Source organism: Vicugna pacos, chromosome 3 (genome assembly GCF_048564905.1).
Source record: "Vicugna pacos chromosome 3, VicPac4, whole genome shotgun sequence".
Classification (NCBI taxonomy): domain Eukaryota; kingdom Metazoa; phylum Chordata; class Mammalia; order Artiodactyla; family Camelidae; genus Vicugna; species Vicugna pacos.
The window spans coordinates 22,986,095-23,011,291 of record NC_132989.1 but is presented as its reverse complement, the minus strand read 5'-3'; the positions used below and the strand labels follow the sequence as shown (position 1 = coordinate 23,011,291).

General features: G+C 53.0%; 1 protein-coding gene and 1 non-coding gene across 7 annotated transcripts in view; both read right to left on the bottom strand.

Annotated features, from left to right (window-relative positions):
- NRG2 (neuregulin 2) overlaps positions 1 to 25,197 on the bottom strand; it is a 166,348-nt gene that overhangs the window by 23,561 nt on the left and 117,590 nt on the right. For 5 of the 6 annotated variants that reach the window (XM_072956895.1, XM_072956896.1, XM_072956897.1 and 2 more), the window contains exons 2-4: positions 15,037 to 15,208; positions 8,636 to 8,754; positions 394 to 514 (exon numbers count right to left, since the gene is read on the bottom strand). In XM_072956895.1, the coding sequence (XP_072812996.1) occupies positions 394 to 514; positions 8,636 to 8,754; positions 15,037 to 15,208 (412 nt within the window). The remainder of the gene's footprint in view (positions 1 to 393; positions 515 to 8,635; positions 8,755 to 15,036; positions 15,209 to 25,197) is intronic. The other variant, XM_072956899.1, reaches the window with a different exon arrangement.
- Positions 18,566 to 18,748, bottom strand: LOC116277926 (U2 spliceosomal RNA). Its single transcript, XR_004187354.1, has one exon. It is a non-coding gene; the product is annotated as a U2 spliceosomal RNA (small nuclear RNA).

The following is a 25,197-nucleotide window of genomic DNA, read 5'->3' as shown; positions in this document are numbered from 1 at the left end:
GGAAGATGCACCCGGGCAGTGTTCATCAGAACGAAGTTGGGAGAGTTGCTGAGAGATGGGAGAGGAGGGAGAAAGAGACAGGAGAGAGTGCGAACCCAGTGCCTGGGGCACAGACTGGTCTCCCCATCTCTAAAAGGTGCTGGTAAAGGGTGAGCACTGGGAGGTGGGGTGAGCGGGGGCCTGGGAAACTGGGACTGAGGAAACCCTGAGCCCTTACAGCTTACATCGCCCTGTATTCCAGGAAAGGGCTAGGAATTGGGGCACACCTCCCTGTCTACACCCCTTGGAGACCCCTTATCACTGGCTTGAAGCCCACTTTTCCTAGAGCCCTCCACTTCTGCCCAGCCTCTCCCCCTACTCTCGCCCCCATGCCCGCCCCCACTGGTCACTTACTTGCAGGAGAGCTGGTTGATGCCCTCGATGTAGTAGCAGACGCCTCCATTGACACAGTAGGACTTGGCTGTCTCGTTGCACTTCCGGGCGTGCCCCGACCAGGATGACAGGGTGGTGCTCACTGGAGGTAAAAGAGACACGTGCCAGTGACCCACTGAGTCTCCCTCTAAACCCCAGGAATCACTCCTTCATGGCCCACCTCAAAGCTGGACGATCAGAGGCTACAGGAATGGCTGGGGGAGGGAAGGTCTGGTGGTCCCTCCCAGTCAGCAACGAGGCCGAGGGGAGGCCACCGTGAGCTCTGACCGTCTGCCCAGCACCACCTCATACCCTCCCTCCAGGCAAACCTCCACAGGCCGGGAAGATTTTCTTTTTTTGGAGAGGGTGAGAGGCTAGCAGAAACTGCTCCATCTTCTGGGATAAGGGCCCACCTCCGCTGCTTTCTGTCTGCCTGCCTTTCTTGGGGCTCCACTGCATTTGGGTGAGATGCCATGTCCTATGTGGGGCACAAGCTGCAAAGGGAGACATTTACGTCCTCCTGCACTGTCAGGCTCTCGTGGACCAGTGTATAGATGGAGGGAGCTGAGCTTTGAGGGAAACGACATTGGACATTGTCCTTTTCTTAAGATCTATGGAGATGTGCGAAGAATTGTAGATTCCATCTCTTTCCTCTTTGTCCCAGCGGGACAAAGTGTCTCAGAAATGGTCCAGAGTACACTATGCCTGACTCCAGAAGCATCCGGGGCCTCCATGTCCACCCTTGCCAGGCAGTCCCCACCTCCCCCCCCAAGTCAGCTGCTGTAAACCCAAGGCTTCAGGTTGCTGGGGAGGAGATGGGCTGCGGGACAGCTGGGATGTGGAAATGAGGTGACAGCAGGACTGGGCTTTAAAGGCCACTAACCCAGACTGCACATCTGATAGAGGAGATCCATTTCATAAGCAAAAATAGCGAAAGCTCTGCTCCCCAATGGGATGGTATCTAGAAAGCTGGTTTCAAGTGAAAATTCTTACCGCATGGATGTCAGTTTTCATCTGTTAGCTAGCCCCCTTGGCCTGCGTATCTATATTGGGCAGCTAGAAACGGGTTCCTGCTGCCTCCTTAGCCCCTGAGGTTCTGAGGGCCTCTCACACCCACCCAGCAGTGGCCTCTTGACTGCTCATCCTACCTTGGCTGATCCTGTCTCCTCGGGGTATTGAGTCTCCATCATCCCCCGCAGTCAGGAGAGGAGGGCAGGCACTTGGCGCCCTCAGTGTTTAGACGTGTGGGGAGACAGATGGAGCGTGGGGACTGGGAGTGTATACACAGCTCTGCCTCTGTATATGTCTGGGGAGCTTGCTGATAAAACCCATCGGGCAGGGCCAGCTCCCACCTTCCCCTCCACATCATGCCTGCCGCTGGTCTGGCATCCTTGAGCCCCACCCCTCTTGACGTCTCCCACCTCTGCTCAACCCAACACCCAGCTGGGACCCACATGCTTCTGGGTCAGTGAGACCCAGGGAAACTAAAAAAGGGACAGAGAAGAGAAACAGCTGAGGTGACCACGCCTGTGAGTTGTAAAATCTCATTGCTAGAGGACCTTAGAGGTTGTCCTGCCCTTGGGTTACATTGCCAAGGAGGAGTGAGGAAAGTGAGCAGGGAAGTGCCTGTCCAGAGTCCAGTGTGTGTTGTGTCAAGGTCTCAGGGCTCCTGATGCCCAGTTGAGCATCCTCACTAGGTACCTGGTCCCTCGTGGGAGTACACGTCAACACCAAGGCTTGACAGGCAGATGAATGCAAACACGGTGTGGACCACAGGCCTGGGTCCTCTCATGGGCCTTGGCCAAACCAGAGAAACCTCAGTCTCGTTTGATGCCCTCTGCAGGCGAGGGTGGCAGAGCCTGCCCACTGCTGCGCAGAGTGAGCAGTGGGCAACAGTGAGGAGCGGGGCAGGACCCCAGCTGCATACAGCACGTTTGTGCTCACCAAGGCTTTGGGAGGCAGACGATGGCTCCTGAAGGAAGACAAGATCTTGGCTGGGATCTGTGGCCTGGGGCTGCCAGGACCGTGCCATCATGGGGACTAGGCTGAGACCCCAGAAAGGCAAAAAAGGGAAGGCAAGGAGGGGAGCCAGCACCAGAGGTGTGGGGGAAATTACCACAGGCCTTTCCACCTCAGAAAGAAGTACATTGAGGCCACCTCTGTGATGGCAGGGCCCTCCCAAGTCACCAAGGTGCAACTCTGCTGGTGGTAAAGGCTCCCGCCTGGAAGATTTCCACACTGAAGGTGTGCAGACACACAGCTCCAGCTCACAGGGGCTCCTAAGGGGCTCCCTTGTCAGCCTCTATTTCTTCACTGTGTTCTCCCGTGTTTGCAGAAGTGACAATGACAGATGGACCCCAAGTGGGAGAATCTGGCTGCCCCTTTGACACCACCCCAGGGATGGCGCCTGGTGCCCCCCAAACTCGGCTCCCAGTCATCTCACCTCCCACTTTCTCCTCCAAGCTTGCTCATCTCAGCGACTGAACAGCACAAACCAAAGGCCTAGAGTACATCTTTGATTTCTGGTCTTCCTTTGTTCTGCCAGCTGTCTGTCTGTCACAGAGGGCTGCCCGTCTCCCTCCTCACAAGTCTCTGCCCCTGTCTCGCTACCACCTCCCCAGCCCAGGCCTCCAGGGTCTCTTTCTTGGGTGACCGCAACTACCTCCTCACGGGTCTTTCTGCCCTCCCACTTGCCTTCATCTCTAACCTGTTAGCTTTGCAGCTGCTGAAGCGGTCTTTAAAATATGTAAATTGATCAGTCATTTCAATGATCAAAACCCTCCAATGGCTTCCATGTGTGCTCAGAAGAACGCCTCCCACCCCGTCCCCAAGTCTCATCTGGGCCTCTCCACCTCTCCTCTGTGTCCTGTGCCTCTCTTGCAGTGTATTCCGACTACACTGGCTTAGTCCATCCCCTCTAAGAAGCCAGGGTACCTTCTTGTCCAGGATTTTCAAAATATCAGTGTCTCAGAGAGGCTGCTCAGGCTCCCCCCTTACTCCTTGCCTTAGCTTCATAACTTGTACTTATTCTATCATAATCAAAGGACTGGTTTTGCAATTATTAGCTGTCTAAGGCTTAGCTCCTCCACTAGAATGTAAGCTCCATCCAGGCAGCGGCCACATCAGTCGTGTTCACCAGTGAATGAACCGCAGTGTCTAGCTTAGCGTTTGACATGTAATAAGTGCTTAACAAATACTTTTAGACATTTGTAACGGGCAAATGAACATCTGATTCTTTAGAGAAAGGTGCCTTCTACTACTACTAGTCTGGTCTCCTTAACCTGCTATCTTTTCTGTAGATAAAAGCACTGTCTCTTATTAAATGCAAATATTCCTGGGAGGTCATTAAGGAAATGGAAACCAAAACCACAGTGAGACACCACCTCTACCCACTCTGATGGCTATAATAAAAGAGGTGGATAATGAAAAGTGGTGAAGATGCAGAAAAACTGCAACTCTCGTACTTTGCTGGTGGGAGCGTAAAGTGGCGCAGCTATTTGGAAACATAGCTGATAGTTCCTCAAAATTAAACAGTTACCTAGGAGTTGAATTGCTGGGTCATATGGTATCTACCCAAGAGAACTGAAAACATATGTCCATGCAGACTTGTACATGAATGTTATAGCAGCATTATTCATAACGACCAAATGTGGAAACAACTAGAATGATGCAACAACCTAAACTGAAGAACGTTTAAACAAAATGTGGTAGAGCCATGCAATGGAATATCACTTGGCCATGAAAAGGCATAAGTGCGGCTACATGCTACAATGTGAGTGAACCTCAGACACTAAGTGGAAGAAACCAGTCATGAAGGGCCACATATTGTATGATTCTACTTAAATGTAAATATCCAGAGTAAGTAAGTCCATAGAAGCAGAAAGTAGATTCTGGTTGCCAGGGGCTGGGGAGGGGCATTTAAAGAATTGATTTAAAGAAAACACCTATGAAGGGGAAACCCAGGAAGCCTCTGTCAGCCTTTAGTGTCTTGTATAAAAGAGTTTATAGGGGCCAGAGGAGAGCATGGGCCAGGAGAGGGGAGCTGAGGCTGTGCTTCCAGCTCCTGCAAGGGCTTTTCTCCCGTGCATATGGGGAAAGCTCTCCTCATCTTTCAAGGCCCAGATCAAGTGTCCCTTCATCCATTAAGGCTTTCCTCCTACCTGCCTGGGATGTCCCCTCTCCCTGAGATGTTGCTAAGTTGCCTGACCTTCGTCAGTGCGTCAGAACAGGCAGATGCTTTGAGTTCAATTCTGGTACTTCTAGCTTCAAGTCAGCTGAGGGACTCTGCTGGGAGCCGAGACTGACTCCTCAGCTCACAACAGGGTCTTGCTGCGTGAGGCCTTTCTAAAGGCTTGAATGAGAGTACATGTGTGTATGTATGTGATTAAACAGCCTTTTTAGGCCCAAAGGTGTAAGGGACAGGCCCAGAAGCCTCTCCAGGGCTTCCCTGGTCTTGTGACATCCCAGGTCAAACCTACCTATCCTCTGGGGTGAAGCCAGGCCCCACCCCACATCCTGGGACTGGTATAGCCACCCTGCAGCATTCCCCAGTTTTTTCACCTGGGGATGAGACAGCTGGTTTGTCTAACTCAGAAGTGGGTTGAATCAAACTGATTGTTTTGTTCAAAGCACCACAAACTTGCTGACTCCTCCTCCCAGCCAACTCAGGAAAGCTGTCTCTTGTGAGCTGGCAGAGCTGAGACTGTAAGAAGGGTCTGCTCTGATCAGAAGAAATGGGGAGTGACTGCTCATGGGCACGGAGTTTCTTTCTGAAATGATGAAAATGTTTTGGAATTAGTGACAGTGATTATGTAACTGTGAATATACCCAACCCACTGAGTTGTATACTGTAAAAAGGGTGAATTTTATGGTATGTAAATTATACCTCAAATTGTTAAAAAAACAAAAACCAAAATAAACCCACCTGGGAAGGGTAAACCCAGGAGGTCCCTATCAGCCATTAGAGTGTTGGTGTGAGTGAGTTTATCGCCCTGAGGAGAGAATGGGCCAGGAGGGAGCTGATGCTGTGCACACGGTCTCCCTGCTGCCAGCTCCTGCAACTGCTTTTCCCCCCTGCGCGTGGAGAACCTCTGCTCACCTTTCAAGGCTGCAGTGATGCCCCTTGAGCAGTTGCTGCTCCCTCTCAGCCCTCCTGTGCCTTCTTCTGGCTGCCCCACCCCTGTTGCCCTGGCTTCCCTGGGGCCAAGCCAACCCACCCTGGGATGAGTCAGAGGGGGGCAGGCCCAGTTGCCCGCTACCCGCCCTCCACCCCCCCAGGGTGGGGTTGCTGCAGGTCGTCTGGGTTCCACGGGTAAACAAGGAGCCTGAGCATCTCTGCTTGGGAGAATGTCCCCGGTGAGGCCTCCTGGCCCCCTGTAGTGGCCCTGTTCACCTCCCCACTTCAAGGGTAGGCACTTGCCTGCAACGGACTGAACAGGCAACTGAAGTGGTGCGATGTGAGTGTGTGTGGTAGTGGCGGCGGCAGCCATGAGGTGCACAGGATGTCAGCTTGAACATCAAAGTGTAGATCTCAGGATTTTAGGGAAAAGGGGCTTAGAGATCATCTAGCGCAGCTTCAGGTGGGAACAGTGAAGACAGGGAGATGGAGGAACTTGCCTAGGGGTGCACGGCAAAGCTGAGACCACAGCTCTGCATGCTGCTCTCCTGCCGGGCTGGAGGGCTGAGAGGCACAGAGCCCTCAGGGCCCAGCCCGAACGCCACTGCCTGATCCCTAACTGAGCAGGACATGGGCTGCTGAGGGCTGACAGGAGACCACATGTGGGGTGAGGCTGCAGCTTATCAGAAGGGTCTCAACAGTGCCCTGCCTCTGCCCCAAGCCCTGGGCGGAAGAGAGGACGCTACTGTGGTTTCCTGCATGGTGTGGAAACCTTCCCTCTTCCTCTGCTCTCAGCACCCTTCTAGGGAAGTGCCCCTGTGTAGCCATCACTCACAGTCCTCTACCTGTCAGCACCCACTCTGTGCACACTCACACACCTGGCAAGGACAGCCCCGCGGCCCCCTGAGCACATGGCCAGTGGGGCACTGGACAGGAATCCATCCTTGTGACTCTATAAACGAAGACAGAGACAAAGCTATCTCCTCTCCCTGGGTGGCAGGCTGGGATGATGTAAACCTGGAGGTATCTGAGGCCGTGGCCTCCTCTTCACAACCCCTTCCCCAAATGTGGGAGAAGACCATTTCACAGGAGGAGAGTAAGAGGCCAGCATGCCATGGGAGGGAGCGTCCTGACCCCTGCTCTAAGTTCCTGTCATGTCTAAGGCCAGTTCTATCTCTGGACTTCTCAGTTTTATAAACTGATAAATTCCTTACAGTAGTTTCAAGTTGGTTCTTTTCTATTCTAACCAAGAAAGTCTTGAAAAATAAAACAGGGAGCCTCAAATCCCAAGTGGATCTGAGAATGTCTGCCCACTCTGGCTGGAGGGAGGCCCCCAGTGTGTCCGTTTTCCCAGCTTGGGATGGGCTGGGAGGAGCAGGAGGGTCCAGGTAGCCCTCCTGCAGCCACGCCCACGCTGGGGTACGTGGAGTCAGTAAAGGCCTTGGACCAGGTTCTCTGTTCTTTTCTGTACTATTTACTGGGTGCCGACTAGAGCCCAGCACTGTGGTGGGCCCTGAGGCCGCAGTGGTAAACAGGCTAGACAGAGCCCCACGGAGCTTAGGGGCTCAGTGTTTGCCAAATACTTAAACATTGCGTAGCTCTGTCTTTAAAATAATCTATCTGTTTGACTCTGGGCAGGATATTCAGCTTCTCTCAGCTTCAGTCTCATAATTCACAAAATACAGCACGGGGTCGAGTCAGGTCTCTGGAGGAAATGTGGAGCCTGGCACAGAGCATGCACTCAGGGAATGGTAGTTATTACTGCAATTCTTGGGGAGAAGGCATTCTCCCTGCTTCCCCAACTCCTGGGCTCACAATCCACCGGGAGGTCACACCCACAGAGGGAGTTCAGCAACAGGGTGAGAATTAAAGAAGGATCTGATTGAGTTCAAGAGCTACACAAGACCGCAGTGGACCGAGAAGTGGCCCGGGGGAGGGGCCTGTGCTGGGAGTGACGCTGCAGTGGGTTGGGGCGGTCAGGAGGACAGCTGCCTGGGAGAGCTGGCTCGGGAGGAAGAGTGAAAATGGGATGAGGGGGCCAACTGCAGTTAGGGTTGAAAAGACCGTTTGGGTCAGACTGGGAAGAGCTGGGCTGTGGGACAAAGTCCTAGCTCTGTGGCTCCATGGCTCAGGCACCAGAGGATGAAAGCATCTTAAGAGGCTGTTGTTCTGGTTCAGGTGAGCAGGGATGAAATCTGGTCAGGGATGCCCCTGAAATAGGGTTGGAATCAAAAGGACAGGTGTGAAAGAAAGATCCAGAAAGAAGACTGACCATGACCTGAAGACTCAGCCCTATTAGACGGAGGAGCCCAAGAGGCTGGGGGAACGGGGGATCCTTCACAATACAGAACAGACAAGGTCTGAGGCCTGGTTTTCCTCTGAGGGTCTGAGGGTAGGGAAGGTTCCAGGTTCTCAATAGACAGTGCTGGGTGCAGGGGAACTGGTCGGTTGTCTGGTGGAAGCACAGGGATGAAGGCAGATGCAGGATTAGACTGTGACAGAGACAGTCCTGGAAGTGAATCCAAACAACCAGCGTAGCCAAGTGGTACGCTCAGGCTGGGTGTCAGGAGGAGGAGAGAGCTTTGGGGTTCTGAGCACCTGGGCTATAAGGGTGCCGTGGGGTCCTGACCTCACATGTCTCCCAGGGAGGGGGTGACCTGTTGGGAGAGGGGCCCACCATCCCTGAACAGAGGCTGCACCCAAGCCTGCCACCCATGGCCCTGCGGAGATGGCTGCCTGCGCTCAGGCGCCCAGCAAATCAGCAGGCAGGCGGCTCGCACACACCCTGGGCCTGCCTCTCCCGGAGCCCAGCTTCTGGCAGCCCAGCCTCCCATAATTGCCTTCTAAAAATATCCTTCCCCCACCCCCACCTCTTGATTTCAAAATATTTAGTTTTCAGGGTATTTAAAATGAGAGCTGGCGGCTCTTCCAGGTCCAGATAACAAAGCTAAACATTTATGCTTGGACTGCATTTCTCTGAATCGGCCCAGATCTCAGGGCTTGATAGGGCAGCGGCAGGAGGGAGGGGAGTCAAGTGCGGGTGGGTCATGCGTGGGCCGCCCCACCGAACCCCTCTAGGACCCCTCCCTTGGTTGGGGGACCACCTACCGCTGTTGACGAAGAGCCGGCCCCTGACGGTGTCCTTCCCCAGGATGTTCTCGGCCTCGCAGACGTACTCCCCAGCGTCCTCCACCTTCACCTTGTTGAACTGTAGTCGTGAGTTCTTTCTGGTTAAAGGAGGGGATAAGAGAGGGGAGAGGTGTGAGTCAGGGCTCAGGCCGGCTGTGGCTCCCCAGTGGTCACCCAGCGGCCACCTCTCCTTGCAGAGCCACAATGTCTGCATGGTGGCCAGGAAGTCAATTCCCTCAGACCAGCCACTTCTGGGGTCCAGGTGGAATGTGGAGTCCCCAGAGCTGGAGGGAGACCTGGGCACTCACAACACAGGCTGGGACTAGTGGTGACATTTGTACTAAGACTGAATCCTCACATCCACTTTTCCAGGGCTGGACCTCGTTGTAACCATGTTTCTAAGGGAGGAAACTGGAGTCCCTTAGGAAGTCACATGGCCACCTCCCTCCTCTTTCAGTGCCCTTCTCCCAGTCCCGGCATGTCTCCCGCCACCCGTTTCCAACAGAGCAGCCTCTGGCTCACCAGCTCCCTCAGCCTCCCCTTAGAAGCAGCAGCCCCATCACTCTTGATACACAGGACCCATTCTCAGGTTCCCATGGCAATTGTCCAGTCTCCTAGTCCAAACCTGTGGCTCTCCCCTGCCTTTATGTCCAGCCCTGCCACTAAGAGGCACTCTGTGGCCTCTCCAAGGGCTTTTGCTTCATTCATTCATTCAACAAGTGTTTACCGAGTGCCTTCTGTGTGCAGGGAGCTTGGATACCTCAGGGAACAAAAAGATCCTAACCTCAAGGCGTCCTTGACCCTCACGGCTAATCTGGAGGGGAGGACAGGGCAGGACAGATGGGAAAACTGAGCCCCAGAGGGGCTTCCGGACTTGTCCAAGGGCAACTGGCAAGGCAAAGGCAGAGATGGATGGAGGAGCTGGCGTTGGTGAGGATGTGGGTCCCAAGCAGCACATGGACCGTCTCCCTGAGCCTGACGCTGAGTCCAGCCCCCTCTGTGGAGGGCTTCGCACCCAGTCCCTGCATGCCGAGAGTTGTGGGGCCAGGCCTGGGAAGGGACTCTAGGGCAGTGTGTGACTCCAGAGCATCTGGCCCTGGTTCCCCTCTTCTTTCTGAAGGCTCTGCCAAACCTCTCCTTCCTTCTGGGCCCCAGGGTGTCCTGGGCTCTGCAAGACCTGTTCACACCTCCCACCCCTCCCTCAGCCCCAGTGCTCTTTGTAGCCAGTCTGAGCTCTGGATAAAGCCCAGAGTGGGAAACCAGAAGCAGCAGAAAAATTTCTTGACATGATATAATCTCCTTCTCTTTAGTTAAATAAGATCCCTAGTATGTAGTGGGTTGAAGGGGTACTGGAACAGGAGGTAGGGTAGCAGATATGTCACTACCCTGAACTCAGGGCTGGAGAAACGGCCATGAAGCTGATGGGGGAAGGAGGGCAGTGAGCAGAGAGGCTGGGCCGGGGTAGCAGAGATGGCAGAATGACTCATATCCATCCCCGGACTGTGCTTTGAGGACCTGTCTCCTGGGTGCCACCTCAGCCTCTGGGCTGGGCCTCTCCCCAGACCTCCTGACTCTAAGACCCCCCAAACCAGCCTCCACGAGGTTGTCTTGTCAAAGAGGCCCTTTTGCTGTGATGATGTCCTCTCCGATGTTACAGTGACAGCTGCCTAACTCCCCTCCACCCCTCCCAGCCCAAGTCAGTCTCTGTCTCCTTGGCCTGGTGTCTGCCTCTAATTCTCTTCTGTCAATTCAAGTTTGTTCTCTTCATTAGAAAACAGAACCCTGGAGGCCCCTCTGGCCAAGACAGCCTCTCCTTCCTGGCTCCAGCCTAATTAGATGCCACAAATCCCAGCTGCCCCAGGACTTGGCTTCTCTGGCTTCTTGGCCACCAGCTCTTCCTTGACACTAGATGAGCAGAGTTGGGGGGAGCACCTGAGGGTCACAGGTGTCAATGTATAGGGGACACAGAGCCAGAACCTCCTTGTCAGCCATAGCCGAATTCAAAGCAGCTTCCCTTATACGACATCACACGCAGCAGGATGAGGTGGAGCCAGGTTCAAAGTACCTGGAGGGATAAAAGCTAAAACTGGAAGGAAGTTCTTCCCACATGGGAGGGGTGTGAGAGCTTGGAAAGGAGGCCCGGGGCTCAGGGAGAGCCCCTCCCCTTTGAGGAACTAGAAAGAGGCAAGGGGACAGAAAGCCTGACCCCCGTGGGTTTGCTGGTTGCAGGCATCTGAGGTGACCAGGTGTGTGATAATCGCCCTGGTTCCAGGGAGTTGGCCCCAGCCTGCACAAGAGGTTTTAGGGTCAGAGCTGAAGGGTGAGGAGACCACTCCCTGAAGGCACGGAGACCATTACATTCTCTTCTCCTTGCTCCTAGCTCTGGTCGGAAGCTCCAAGGACTCGGGACTCTCTCATGCTCTCCTGGCAGGCCTGGTATCCCCTCGCCGGGCTGACCCGGTCCTGCCCCCACAATGGATGCCCCTCCCCTCCTTCCTCAGCCAGTCTTCTGCTGGCAGAGATGGGATCTGGGCGGCTGCCTCCTCCACCCGTCCGCAAGTTTTCCTCAGTGCCTACCTCCTGCTGCCTGCCCGAGGGGCCTGTTCCAGCCTGCCCCTCATAAATAAGAGAACCGGTGGTTCTGCAGGGGAGGGCCCCATGTCCAGGGCTGGGGGAGTCGGTTTTGTCCTGGCACAGGAAGGCTTGGGTGAGACACCTCAGTGTGACAGCCCCGGAGACAGGCAGCACCCACTGAGAAGGGGGTCTCCGCAGACCAAAAGTGATGTCAAGACAGAGTGTGGCCTGGCCGAATGGAGCGCTGGGAGGGAGAGAGTTGTGAGCTGCAGTGTGGGCTGAAGGAAGGGGATTTTGTCAGAAAGGAGACCCCTGCCCCCGTGCCAGGTGAAGTGTGTGTGTAGAGGTGGCAGCTGTCTCTGGGTCACAAAGAGGAAATCAGAAAGTCTCCATCATGACCCACACCTCCAACCCAACAACTCACTGCAGGAAGCCCGGGGCACAATGGGTGGAACAAGGAAGTGTTGGAAATGCAGCAAATGGGACAGATTCCTGACAGGAAGGGGGCTGGGGGCACAAGGCAGGCTCTTAGGGGTCCCCAGCACCCAGGAGAAGACCCAGGATGACATGTCCAGGCCCCGTTTCAGGACTGGGTTACCCATCTGTCCAATGATGCTGAGGCTTGATCAGGACAGTAACTTGTTGCAAGTCCACCTCAACCCAAAGGACATCCTGTCCAGTCCCAGTGTCCCCCTGCACCCAGCAGAGGAGAGCGAGTCCTGCAAAATCCTCATCAATTCACACCGAAAGGAGACCTCCTCTACCAAGCCACACAGGCGAGGGGGTGTTCATAGGGGTGAACCTGGAGGCTCTCTCGTGCTGGGACAGACAGCCCCCCAACCATGCTATGAAGCTGTGTCTAAGGCCCCATGAGAGGAGACAAGAGCTTGTTGGAGGGCTCAGGAGGGTGACCCAGAGGATGTGACATTCAAGCTGGGCCTTGGAGAATTTTATAAGGGACAAGAAGGGGGGAGCTGCCAGCACAGGGAACAGCCTGGGCCCCCATCCAGGTGAGGTAAGACCAGAGATCAGGAGCATCCAGGTGTTAGGAAACAGACAGGGACAGGGAGTGGGTCAGAGGCCAGGAAGAGGAGCAGTGGAAGGGCCCCAAGGCCTAGGCTGTTCCTGGCGTTCAGCAGGCTCTCAGGATCTGGCAGCTAAGTGAACGAAGGATCAGATATGGACCCTGTTGGAAAGATCATCCCCTGTCAGAGTCACAGGGGTCAGTGACTCTGCCGACCTCTCAAATCACAAGCAAAACCACATGTATGAGGCACATGTTTTATGAAGAAGGGTCAAGGAAGGCCTTTACCAGACTCTTCACTGGAGGCGCCCTGTCTGCTCCAGTCACTGGTGCATCTCTAGCCTCTGGTGGAGTGTCTGGCACATAATTGACACTCAGCCTGTATATGTGACATACAGAAATGAATTCACAAAGGGACCTGGGACTGAGAAAAGGTGGGGAGTGGCTAAGTGTGGGACAGTGGAGGAAAAGAGGCTGGAGGCTGGGAGGACAGAAGTGGGCAGGGCAGGGAGAAGGGTGCCTGTTTCCAAAGACATGGTATCTAACTGGAGGAGGTGGCACAGGGGCAGGTGCTGGGCAGCGGTCGGTCTGGTTCTGCCACAGCTGAGAGGGGAGCACAGCAGGGCAGAGGTGAGAGGCCAGACTAGGGCATTCTGGATTAGAGATGTTTGTAGGATATCTCAGGGGTGGTATCTAAGAGTTTAGCTGGCAGCATAGGTCTGGAACTCAGGAAAGAATAAAAGCCATCAAACTAGAGATGGGGGCTTGGGGTCATCAGGTATGAGAGGGTGAAGTCACCCACAGGTGGAAAAGGGAGCGAGCAGAAGAGCGAAGCGCCAAACACAGGAAAGTTGCAATATCCACGATGCCTGAGAGGGTAATTAGATGCAGAGGAGGACTACAGGGCCAAGGGAGCAGGTGGTACCCACATGCCAATGGCTGCTAAGAGGCCTGGCGCCCAGGAAGCTCTGAGGTGGCTGGGTCTATCAAGAGCTGCAGCTACAAAATGCTGGGGGTGCGTTTACAGGGCAGATTCTAGCCGAGCAAAGAGAAGTGGAGGGCCAGACAGTGTGGAGTCAGTGGGCGTGAAACTCACGCGCCGCAGTGGTGGAGGGAAGGAGTGGGATGGGGCAGCAGCCAGAGGAGGAACAAGAGACGGCAATGCAGAGGGAAAGCTTTTAGAAGAGAAGCAGTTTGTTGTTAGCAGTTTGTTGGTCGGGAGAGAGGCTGAAGTCACCCAAGAGAGGAGTTTGGTGGTGGCACAAGGGCTGTGAGGGCAGGTGTGTTTGAGTGAGTGGGAGTATGGCATGGGGTCGTGAAAGGGGATGAGGATGGGCCACATCGGGGACTTCCCGAGAGTAATGGGGAGGGCAAGCAGAACGCTCTGCCTTGACTTCATCTCAGTGAAATGGGGGGAGAGGCCATCTACCAGGAAGAGGGGACAGGAGGGAGACGGGGCCCTAACAGCTCCAGAAGCCGGTCTACTCTTCTCTTCCGCTTGGAGCCGGGTTTGGCAGGGCAGCGGGAAGGGGTGAGGGGGACTCAGAAGGTGATCTTGATGGGCAACCCGAATTTCTTGCTAGCTCTGTAGACTGAGGACACCCCGGGCCCCCTCCTTGCAATTTCCCTTAGGAAACTCTTCTTTCAGCCTTTGATCTGAACCCAATCCTTCTTCAATTACCTCGTTTTCTGCCTGGACTACTTGCCAGGGTGACTAGTCCTACCTTAGCCCCCGGCTCTTGGAAGGAGAGTCAGAAAACTGAAAGCATCTCCCAGATCCGACCCCTGACCCCCACTCCGTCTCTCACACATTCCAGAGAATAAGGCCCAGGGGCAGGCTGTACATCTGGGGCCACAGGACAAACCAGGAGCAGCCTGAGCCCTGACCTTCTTTCCATCACTTTCTGTTGTGGGGCAGGTTGTGTCTAAAATCATTTTCATTTTCATTTGGGGGAGTGAGGAGGAAATGACGGCTCCTCTGGAGGGGCAGGAAAGGCTGAGGTGTGCCTCAGCCAGAGAGGGAAGTCCACCGGGCTTTCAGGGCCTGCAGAGCAGAGGTCAGACAGAACTTGTGTTCAGCCAGCAGGTGGGCGCCTCTCTTCTCGCTTGGCCTGCCTTCCCTTCAGGAGCTGAAGGACAGGATAGAGGTGAGGGGCTGCCCTTGGACTCTTGTCTCCTCTGGTGCCTACAGCCCTCTCTGCCCATCCAATCCAAGATGGAAGAGAGGCCATCTTCACAGCCCAGTGATCCTAGATTAAAGACCATTCCCATGTCACAGGGGTCCTGTCTGGCATACGGAGTCCTGACACCAGTGCAAGCCATGTGCCTTTCCCCTTACCTGGCTCTCTGCCCAGTGACAGCCTGTGGAGCTGAGGAACCAGCCCATCATCACACGTGACCTCCCAGACACATTCTAGAGTCAGAGTCCTTCACCCAAGACTGCCCAGTGGTGAGTTTCAGGCACTGTGGCAGATCCTTTGAGAAGTTTTAGGGACAAAAGGGGACTTCCACAGTTAAAGCTGACTTTGAGACTCAAATTGCCTTTACCCATCCAGGGACATTAATTCAGCAGCCACTGACTGCAGGACCTCAGCACAGGGGCCCAGAGCTGCAAGGAGAAATTGGGCATGGCAAAAAAAAAAAAAAAAACCAGGGGGACCAGAGCTGGTTCCATGGGTGGATCTGGGGGTCCGGCCCTGAGCTCTTTCCAGCTCAGGTCTCCTCTTCTCAGGAAGGAGGGAGGGCGGCTGGGCGGCAGGAGGGAGGAAGGGAAGCTGCTCACCTGCCGTTGCCGTACTTGATGCGAATGTCGCGGCTGCGGTTGAGCTCCTTGCCATCCTTGAACCAGCGGTAGGAGGGCTGGGGGTTACCGGCTGCTGCCTCACACTTCAGTGATTGCTTCTCACCCACCTGTCCCGTCTGGCTCTTCATCTTCTTCAGCTTGGGCCGGGTGGCTGTAGGGGTACAAGGCAGGAGGTGAGCGTGGTGGTGGTGGGGGGGCAGTGCCAAGCATGAGCAGCGGAGGAAAGGCCACTTCCTGGGGGGCTGGAGGAAGGAGAGGGTCCTGGGAGCCACCCCTCCTGGTGTCGTTTACCAGTTCAAGTCAATGTCTGGGATGATGTCATTGTGCGTGCTGCCTATGGAGAGTTTCCCCTCACACCTGGAATGGTACTCAGAATTTTCTATACATTAGCTGATGAAAATAACCCTATGAGTTCATTGCAATGATTAAACCCATTTACAGATGGGGAAAACGGAGGCTCAGAATGGTGAAGTCACTTCCCCAAGGTGATGAAGCTGGAATTCAAACTTAGATAATGAGGACTGAAATCAAGGAGACCTAAGTCCTGTCCCAGACCCCAGGGGACATAGCTGGGCCAAAATGACAGACACACCTCGTGTCCTCAGGAAATTCAGTCTGGCAGAGGAGCGAGCTGTAACCTGGCAGTGACATCACAGCATGGTTCATGGAGGCTTGGGAGTGCTGAAGCCCTGAGGAGTGACCTCAACCCAGGCTGGGGGAAGAGCTAACTTAGCTAAGAGCTAAAGGATGGGGCTAGAAGCAGGGAGGGTGGTAAGCCAAGCAGAGTCAGCGCTGTGGTTTAGGAGAATTGCATGTGGTCTGGGGAGGTGGGCCGACTTGAATGGGCGTAGTGGAGTGGCTGTGTGGGGGACAGGGTGTGGGGCTACACTGCTGGGCACAGGCCCAGTCAGGGCCATAGGGGTGCAAATGCTGAGCTAAGAGGCTTTGCCCGTTTTTTCTTGACCTCCATTCTATTTCCACATGCCCTGGTCTCGCATGTTTCACCTCCTTTCTCCCCATCCCCTAACAACTTAAAAAAAAAAAAAAAGGAAAATGTACTCTGCTCTTGGAAGGTGATGGCAAGCCCATGCTCTCTGCTGGGGTGTGTGATAATTTCCATCAGGACAGCCCTTTACAGGATGCTGTCATTTGGTCCCCTGAGCTCTATAAGACAGGTGTCACTGTTGACATAAAGTGTGAAGATGAGACTCAGAGAGCTTAAGAAACTTGGCCAAGGTCACACAGTCAGGCAGCCAGGCAGACAAACAGCTGGGATTGAAGCCCAGGTATCTGGATTTGCAGCGTGTCAGGCTGATGTCTGCTTCTGCAGCCTCAGTGTCTCTTTAAGGATGGGAGAACCTAGCTGAAGGAAGGGTCTGCTGACACCTGGAGTGTTGTCTGGGGACTGACTGGCTCCATTTTGGCCATTGGTCCTTCCCTTAGCAGCTCAGAGCAACAGCCTGAGCTAGCTCTGGATGAAGACAGGTCTGAGGGCCTGGCCAAAGATAGGGCCCCCTCAGTGGACCTGACCCTGGGCTGGGGCTGTTAGTAGGGAGTAAATGACAGTGGGGTGCCAGGACAAAGGCGGTATGGAGAGAAAGGGCTCCCAAAGCCTTAAAAAATACATTACACAGACAAAAAACAGTGCTTGTGAAGTGATTTTTGTTCATTTTAGAAAATTTAAAAATACAGATGGATAAAAAGGAGGAAACAAAGGCACACATTATCCCAGTGCTCAGAGACAGCACACACACACCTAACATCTATTTTTAAGCAAAATGGGATCAGTGCCAGTAACATGTTTTCTTTCATTTAATGAAACACTGTAAGCCTTTCACCTTGGCACTAAATATTAATAACATTTCCCAAACCAACTTCTTAGGACATGCATATCCAGAGAGATAATAGATATCACTTGTAAAAGAGTTCCAAGAGCAAATCATTTTGGGAAATACGTGGGTAAACAGTTAAAGAAGTATCTTTGACTTCAGTATGCTTCTCCAAGTAAGGGTCTTAGAGCTTTTTCTGGGAACCCTTAGTAGCATTTCAAGGAAATACATGGAATAAGTTCTATAACATAACTTATGTGCATATATATTTATAGATGTATGAATATTTTAATAGTATATTCACATGATCAGAATTCAAGAAGTGAAGAGTATATGGCTGAAAAAACAAGTCCCCCTCTAATTTCTGACCATGGCCTTTCCAGGAGGCAACCAATTTTATCAGTTCCTTTTATATCCTTTTAGAGATCATTAATGCATAGACAAAAAGCTCTAATATTCACACACATTTTTCTATAGCATCATTTCAGGGTCGTGTAATATTCCCATACAGGTATATCATAATTTATGTAACCAATTCCTATCATGGGGTATTCAGCATATGTTCTCACCTTCCTCACCACACCCCCATTACAAACAAGACCAGAGGAACGTCCTTGCAGCTTCATCTTCATTTATAGCCTGTGCACAACATCCTTTGTTCACATCGTGTATACTGTGCAGGCAGTGAGGCTCCTGACTCAGACTGCCTGGGTTCAAATCCAGGCTTTGCCACTTGTTAGCTCTGTGTCCTCAGGCCATTGTCTTAATCCTTTTGTGCCTCAGTTTCCTGCCTGTAAAACACTGGTGATATAAACAGCTTCTGCCTCATGGGATGATGGCTGTAGGGATTATATGAGATAATGCATGGAGAGCCTGGCATACACAGAGCATTTAATAAAGGTTAGCTGTTACTGTTATTATCCGCAATTATTTCCTAAGGCAATCTTCCTAAAAGTGGAATTGCTGCGTCAGAAGGGTATGCAATCTTCCTCAGCTTTACACGTTGCCAAATTGTATTCTGGAAAGGTTGCACCAATTTGCACTCCCACCAGTGAATGACAGGGCCTGTTTTTTCCACAGCCTCACCAACACGAGGTATTATCAAGTATTTAATCTCCGTCAATTAGCTAGGCAAAAGATAACGCCTCTTTGTTGCTTTAATTTGCATTTATTTGATTCCTGGTGAGGCTGACTGCTTTTCATAAGTGTGTTGGCTCATTGTTATTTCTATTCTTTTTGAATTGCCTATTCTTGTCTGTGGTCTGTTTTTCTACTGGGTGCTCATCTTCTTTCTGATCTGTAAGAGTTCTTTATAAGTATTAAGGCTACTCACTTTTTGCTACAATTTTTTTCTCCAGTTATCTCTTTCTTATAGTCTTCATATTTGGTTTATAATTTTTGTTTGTTTTTGTCACCTGGAGATTGGATGCATATCAACCTATCAATCTGTGGGCCTTTCAGGAACTTCATTCATTATTCTAAGTGTAATTGAAGTCCTGCCTCAGCATCCTTTGCTCTTACGTACACCACACCCTCTTCCATCTGCTTGCTCTGGGGCCCCCAGTCACTCTTCATCAATAGTTCTTAGCCCTAGATGCTAATAAGAACCATAGGGGGAGCTTTAAAAAGTATGTAGGTGCCTGGGACATGTCCTAGACATTCTCTCTCTCTCTCTTTTTAAATTGAAGTATAGTCAGTTACAATATGTCAATTTCTGGTGTACTATCCTAGACATTCTGAAGCAGGGCCTGTGAGAAGGAGGTCCAGGTGTGTGGGTTTTAAAAATATATGATAAATATGTAACATCCCAGGCAAGTGCACATATCCTACACTTGATCTTAACCAAAAGGCCAAGAAGTGATAATGCACACATCCTAAGTGTACAGCTCAGGACTAGCTGCATACTGAACGCATCTTCATAGCTGGCTATTTTGCTCCAAGGTTCGGTTGACACCCAGTGATCTACCCTCTTGATCATCTGGTGACCTCCAACTAGGCTCCTCCCCCTTCTTGTGAGCTGGGACACAAAGAGCTCTTTTCAGGTTCTCAGGTGATTCCTTCCCCTGTTTGGAGAGCACTGACTTTCCTTGAGGTTCTGAGACAAAGGAGCCCCCCTGACTCCCCCTCCCTCCCGATGAGCCTGGTGGGAGGAGATGGTGGTCACTCTACTACCTCCTGACATGTGTCCTGGTGTAGTACTATGCACTAGGCCCATGGCCACTGCCCAGCGGTGGTGGTGATGGTCACATAGAGACCCAGAAACAGCAGGCACGACCCAATTCAGAGGGCCTGAGGAACTAGGGGCGTCAAAGTCAGTCCCTGCCACCAATGGAAAACCCAGGACTGTTTCCCATCACAAGGAGCCACCCCATCTAGTGGGAACCCTGTGAGACCCAACAGCCACTTCTTGACAGCCTGCTCACTTGTTCCCCATTCATCCATTCGTTCATCCTACTACATGCCGGGCACTGCTCTGGGGCCTGGGTGTAGAGCAGTGAACGAGACAGATAAGCTTCCTGCTCCTAGACAGCCTGCATTAGTGAGGAGGGTAGATAATAGCAAAAAATCTCAGGAAACATGAGGCAGTAATAAGCCCTGGGATAAAGGCCTTGAGGTGAGAATGAGTTCAGTGAGTTCAAGGGATGAAAGATGCCCAGGTGGCTGGAAGATTCTGGAAAGCAGGGGTGGCATGAGGGGAAGTAGGCCCAGGTGGCTGACGTGAGGCTATGTGAGCCAGGACGAGAAGTCTGGGTCTGTTTTGCCTTTTCTTTTCCCACTGTTTCTGTGCCTACTAGAAAAATTGAAATTAGGTATGCAGATCACACTAGATTCCTATGAGACAGCCCTGGTCTAAAGAATGACAAAATAGAAGTTAGCGTACATTTGAATCATGCCCTGTTCTTTACCAAGAGTATTCTTTTCTATCTCTTAACGGTTCCTCACAGTCATCATCTGAGATGCCGAAAACTGTCTCCTGTTCCAGCAGCATCTGGTCCTCCTCCCTCCCAGATATCTTAGTTCACGGCTCTTTGAAAGCCAAAGATAGGTGTTTGGAAAAGGAAGAGGACCCCAAGAGCAGGTTGCATTTTATGCTTCAGGCAAGTCCCTAGGAGGGAGGGGTGGCAGCTCAGAATGCCCACTGGGTGGCACCAGGAACACTGCCCAGAGGACCTCTGCACCCTCACTGCTGGGCCTGGAGCCTCATCAGGCTTTCTGTGGCGAGAAGTGTGGACAACCTGCCCCAGACGGCCTTGGATTTTTGTAGATGTGATGGGAAAGCATCAGAAGTTTGTAAGTTGAGAAAGGATTTGATCTTACTTTCTGCATATTAAGCTCATTCTTATCCTGAGCCCCATTGCTTCTCCCCCCGGATCCAGGACCAGCCACAGTCTCTCAGCCCCTTAGTCAGTCAACATGTGATTACTGAGTGCCTACTCTGTGCCAGGTTCTGGGCTTTGTCCCAGACAGTGATGGATCTAGCCACATACGGAGTAATCACTCCCACACACTGCGGAGTCTAGCTTGTTGTTCTCTGTTATTGTTTTGTTACATAAGAAATACATTTCTGTTGTAGAAAAATTATACAACACAAGTAAGGAAAAAGAAAAGCACGTTTAACCCGTTCAATTACCACCAGAGAGAGAACCACTGTCAACATTTTGAAATATCTCCTGCAAGACTTTTCTCTTTAAAACAGCTTATATCCTACTTTTTTTCTGGTCAATACGTTGTAAAGACATTTCCCCAAGTCTAGAACTTTAGATCTAAATAATTTTAGAGGCTGCATAATATTCCGTTGCTCAGATGAATTTGTTAGGTTGTCTCCAATGTTCTGCTAATATTAACGATACTGCCAAAAACTTCTCTGTAAATTCAGCTTTGCTGCCAAAGGGAGGAGTCACAGCCCTGAGGGTCCGTGTGTCTGTCATGGCACAGAGAGGGGACTCTCAAAGGCCCAGCACAGAGAAGAGCGGACAGATGAGAGGCTTCAGGGAGAAGCAAGAGGAAGATGTGTGCTCAAAAGAAGGGGATGGAAATTCCAACACCTTGCCTCCACACCTGTCACTGATACCCCGCTTCCCCTGGGGCTGCTCCTTCTCCACACATGGAGGGTCAGGCGGCAAGCTGACGGCCTCAGTGGCCCTTGGGTGTTGGTCCCTTCACCTCCCATAACGTCTCCTCCTCAGGCCAAGCCGTGTCTCCTGACCTCCCATCCTCCTTGAGAGGTTATTTCGCCCCATTTCCTTCTTCCTGGAACGGGGCCCAACTAAGCGGCAGGACTAGGACGTTCTGGAGCGGGGGTGTGGGGACATCCCCTCTGGCAACTTTGTAGTAAGAGGAAGGTCTCTCACGGACGACCTGGGTCTCTACAAAAAGATTTCCTTTGACGGAGGGTCCCATAAAACCTTAAGACACACTTCAGCTGCCACAGGTCGGACCGTGGGTATCTGGGGGCTTCTGCTTCCTCGTCACCTGATGCCAAGCCAGGGCATCTGGCCTGCATCTGTGTGACAAGGAATCCCCAGAAAGCACCTCTCTGAAGATAACAACAGTCAGAACAACCAGGGCTGCTCCTTTCCCACATCCCAGCCCCGAGGCCAGGAGGTACCGCTGCTGCCAGCAGCCTGACCTCATTCCTCTCAGCAGTGGGCGGTGGGTGCGGAGCCCGCAGAGATCTGAGAGCAAGACAGACGCCCGGGACACGGCCAGGCAGCCCAGCCAGGAGGCCCTGGCCCAGCCTCCCTCCCAGCAACCAGGGGGCAGGGGCAGTGGACTCTTAAAAGGGTTAATGATCCTCACCTCATGACTAAGGCTGAGCAGTCCCCTTTGCAGGGCAACACCTGGAGACAATGCGGCCAGCCTGCCTGGCATCAAAGTCTCGCACTGTCCTGCTGCTGACAGGCTGCGAGCTGGCCCCCTCCCCACCCTTCTCCCACCCACAAAGTGACTGTGACCTATTGGAGGTTAATTACAGACTCCAAGTTCAAATGAAAAAGAAAGAAAGAAAACAACAACTAACCCTACAGCTGGTTTGAGTGGGCACAGAGGGCCTGCTCTGAAACGGGCCTTCCGGCGTCCTCCCCGTGGCCTGCCCGGGAGCCACTCGATGTGCACAGGCCAGGCCTCCCAGAGGGAGTGTGTGCCCCGCTGGGCCCCTTGGCTTTCCCTGAGCCACCACTCCTCGGCAAACCAGGCAGAGCCTGATGCCTGGGCTTGCCTTGCCCTCTTCTCACATCCATCCAACAAATACCCACCTCCAACAGTCACTGTGATGTGCCAGGCCCCTACCAAGCATCAGGGATCTGGTGCTGAGCAAGACACAGCCCCTGTGGTCGGGCTCCACCGAGACTGGGATGGGGCAGAGCCTCACTGAGGGCCACTTTCCCTGCACCAGGGAAAGCCAGCCTGGACCTGATGGGCTCTCAGCTTAGCAGGCCAGGAGCCTGGCACCTCAGCTGCAAGGTAGAGAAGAGGGGCCAGGGCTGGTTGGGAATGGGAGCTAGGGAGGGGAGGCAGAAGCTGGTGCAGGTGGGGGGTGGGGTGGTAAGAAGGGGAAGGGAGGATGGAGGAGACAAAACTTGGCATCTCTAAGACCAGCAGAGATATTTCCTGCCTTTAGCTTCCCCTGACCATCCAGCAGAACCCAACCGCTGACACTCAGCCCTCCAGTGTGAGGGCAGGGCATGAACAGGCCCAGCCTGGCCACCAGGGCCAGCACTGTGCCCGCCCCGCCCCAGCCCCTCTGCCAGGAGCCAGGCAGCCTGACAAGCGCTGCCGCCTCGGGGCCCTCCCATGCGGTTCCTTGCCCAGGCTCAGGACTGAGACGTAGGACACGGGCAGCAGAGATGGGGGAGTGTGGGGAAGGCCACCTCTGCCTGGGAAGATGGCACAGGGTCACAGAGCAGAGGTACCAGTTGCCAGGGCAGCATTCAGGTACTAGCACAGATGTGCAGTGTCCCTGGTTCTCATCAGCGCTTGGGGCACAGGCCACAGACACCTCATTTTGGCTCAGAGGAGCAGCACAAAACAGAGGAAAGAGTGATGACTGAGGACACAACAGCCCAGGTCTTCATCCTGCTCTCCCCACTTTCCAGCTGTCCATCCTTAGGTGAGTGGGTTAGCCTCTCTAGGCCTCAGGTGACTCACCTATAAATGACACCCTGCCTGTCTTAGAGAAAGCTCTCTATGGACAGATGGAAGAGATTCTCATCTCTTTCACTGCTGGGGGTGGAGGTAGGGACAAAGCAGATGATGGTCCTGGAAGGCCATTACCACGTGGCCAACTCTGCTTAGTCTCCTCGTTGGGGAAGGCTGAGCCCTGGCCCCGGGGAGCCCTCAGTGAAGAAAGCCTGCTGCTGATGGACTAGGCCACCCCTTGTTTGAGGAAACCAGAGAGAGCTGAGGAGGGGATTCCAGAGCCCCTGTCCCCTTTGGGATGGGTCTGCACTTTCGGCCTCATGAGCCTGGCTGGAGAAAGTTGTTCCTGAAGCTCTGGGTCATGGGGAAATGAAGTGGGGTCAGGAAAAGGGGAGGCACCTTCTACACCAGACAAGACTGGCTTCTCAAACTGAGATGCACGCAAAGCCACAGGATGACCTCAGTGGGCCTCTTTCTGAAGGTTTTGCCAAGCTCATTAAGGAAAAGCAGCACATTTGTATGAAAACAAACCTATGATGGAGTACAATATCAAGTTTATGTGGATTTTAAGATAAAATAAAAATACAAGAATTCAAAGAAATGTTAGGTTTTAGAGAAAGGTCTTAGCAGGCAAGGATACATGCCCATATGCTCGCCAAATGCAGATACCCCAGTGGGTGCAGGAGGCCCAGGCTGCCAGACGCCTGGCCACCCTCCTGGCAAGTCATCCAGGGAAAGTCCTAGATGAAGCACTCTGGGGTCTGGGAGGGCTGAGATGTGGTCCTAGTGGTCCAGGCTAGTGAGAGAGGACTCTGGAAAGAACTCACCTTAAAACAAATCACTGCCTAGACCTTCAGTCACTAGCTCACATGCAACATGTGGAAAACCAGTTTCTCCATCTTCTCAACCAAGACTGCTCTTTCTCCTGGGTTCCCTTGTTCAGTCACCTTGTCTACTGGACAACTCTGTGTCTGTCTTGATCCTCCCTAAAGGTGGAGGCCAGTCACCTTCCACCAAGCCTCACCCTCATAACCCTCCATCTGCTAGGCCCTGTTTCAGGCCATACTGCTCCCCCAGAACCACTCCACCAACAGTGGACACTGGGAATTGAGAAACCTTCCTTGGCTCCATGATGTCTGTAGAAGAAAAGCTGAGGCCTTCCTTGGCTAGCAGCCAGTGGGGACGCTCACTGGGTCAGTGAATGGCCCCCTTCCCATACACACCTCTCCCTCCCACTTCCCTTCATTCAGGAGTTGTATATTCCAGGCAAACCAAATCACAGGCTGTTCCCCAAATGTGCCTGCTTTGTATTCTGCCTGCCTCATACGCTCTACTCACGTTCCCCACCCCCACCACCACCATGCCAGTCCCCTCCCCACATAGAAGCAGTTAGAGTCAGACACAGAGGCATTCTGGCTCTGCCCAGTGTCTTGTATGACTAGACAAGTTACTTAACCTCTCTGAGCCTTAGTTCCTTGGCTGTAAAACAGGGACATCGTCACCCACCTCTCAAGACTGTGGTAAGAATTAAATGAGGATAATGTATGTCAAGAACTTAGCACGGTGCCTGGAACAGAGAGAGCTCAATATAGCTGGCGGTCCTTATGAATTTAAATCCCTCAAGATCACCTTAGATGCCACCACTGTCTCTAATCCACCCAGCCAAGAGCAACCGCTGCTTCACATAGACTCCTTGAGCATTTCACCTGCCTACTTGGGGCTTCCTACCTGGGAGCAAGCTGGGTTCTTATCTTTCTAGACCGAGGACCTCAAGGAGGGGAAGTGTCTAGCATTGCTACACTCCTGGTGCCTGCACTGAGTAGGTGCTCACTGCTCACTGGCTGGAAGAATGAATTAATGATGTAAGTCTGGGCTGTGACTAATGGGTGCCTCACCATGGCCCAGATCAAGACTGCTACAAGGACTCGGGAGGGTGGGGCCTCTTGATGGCTAATCCCAGGGCCCACCCAACATACCTCTTCAACTCGGCCCTTTCCTGCCCCCTCAGCCAAAACAGGCATCTGCCCCAGGAGAGCAGAGCAGATGGTGCAAGGGGGGCCTCACTGAAGGACGACTCTTGCTTGGACCCCTGGGGTCCGATGGCTGAGCGGCCCCTGGCTGAGGGCAGGAAGCTCAGCCAGGGAAAGCTCTTCCCGTGAGACTGTTCCTCCTC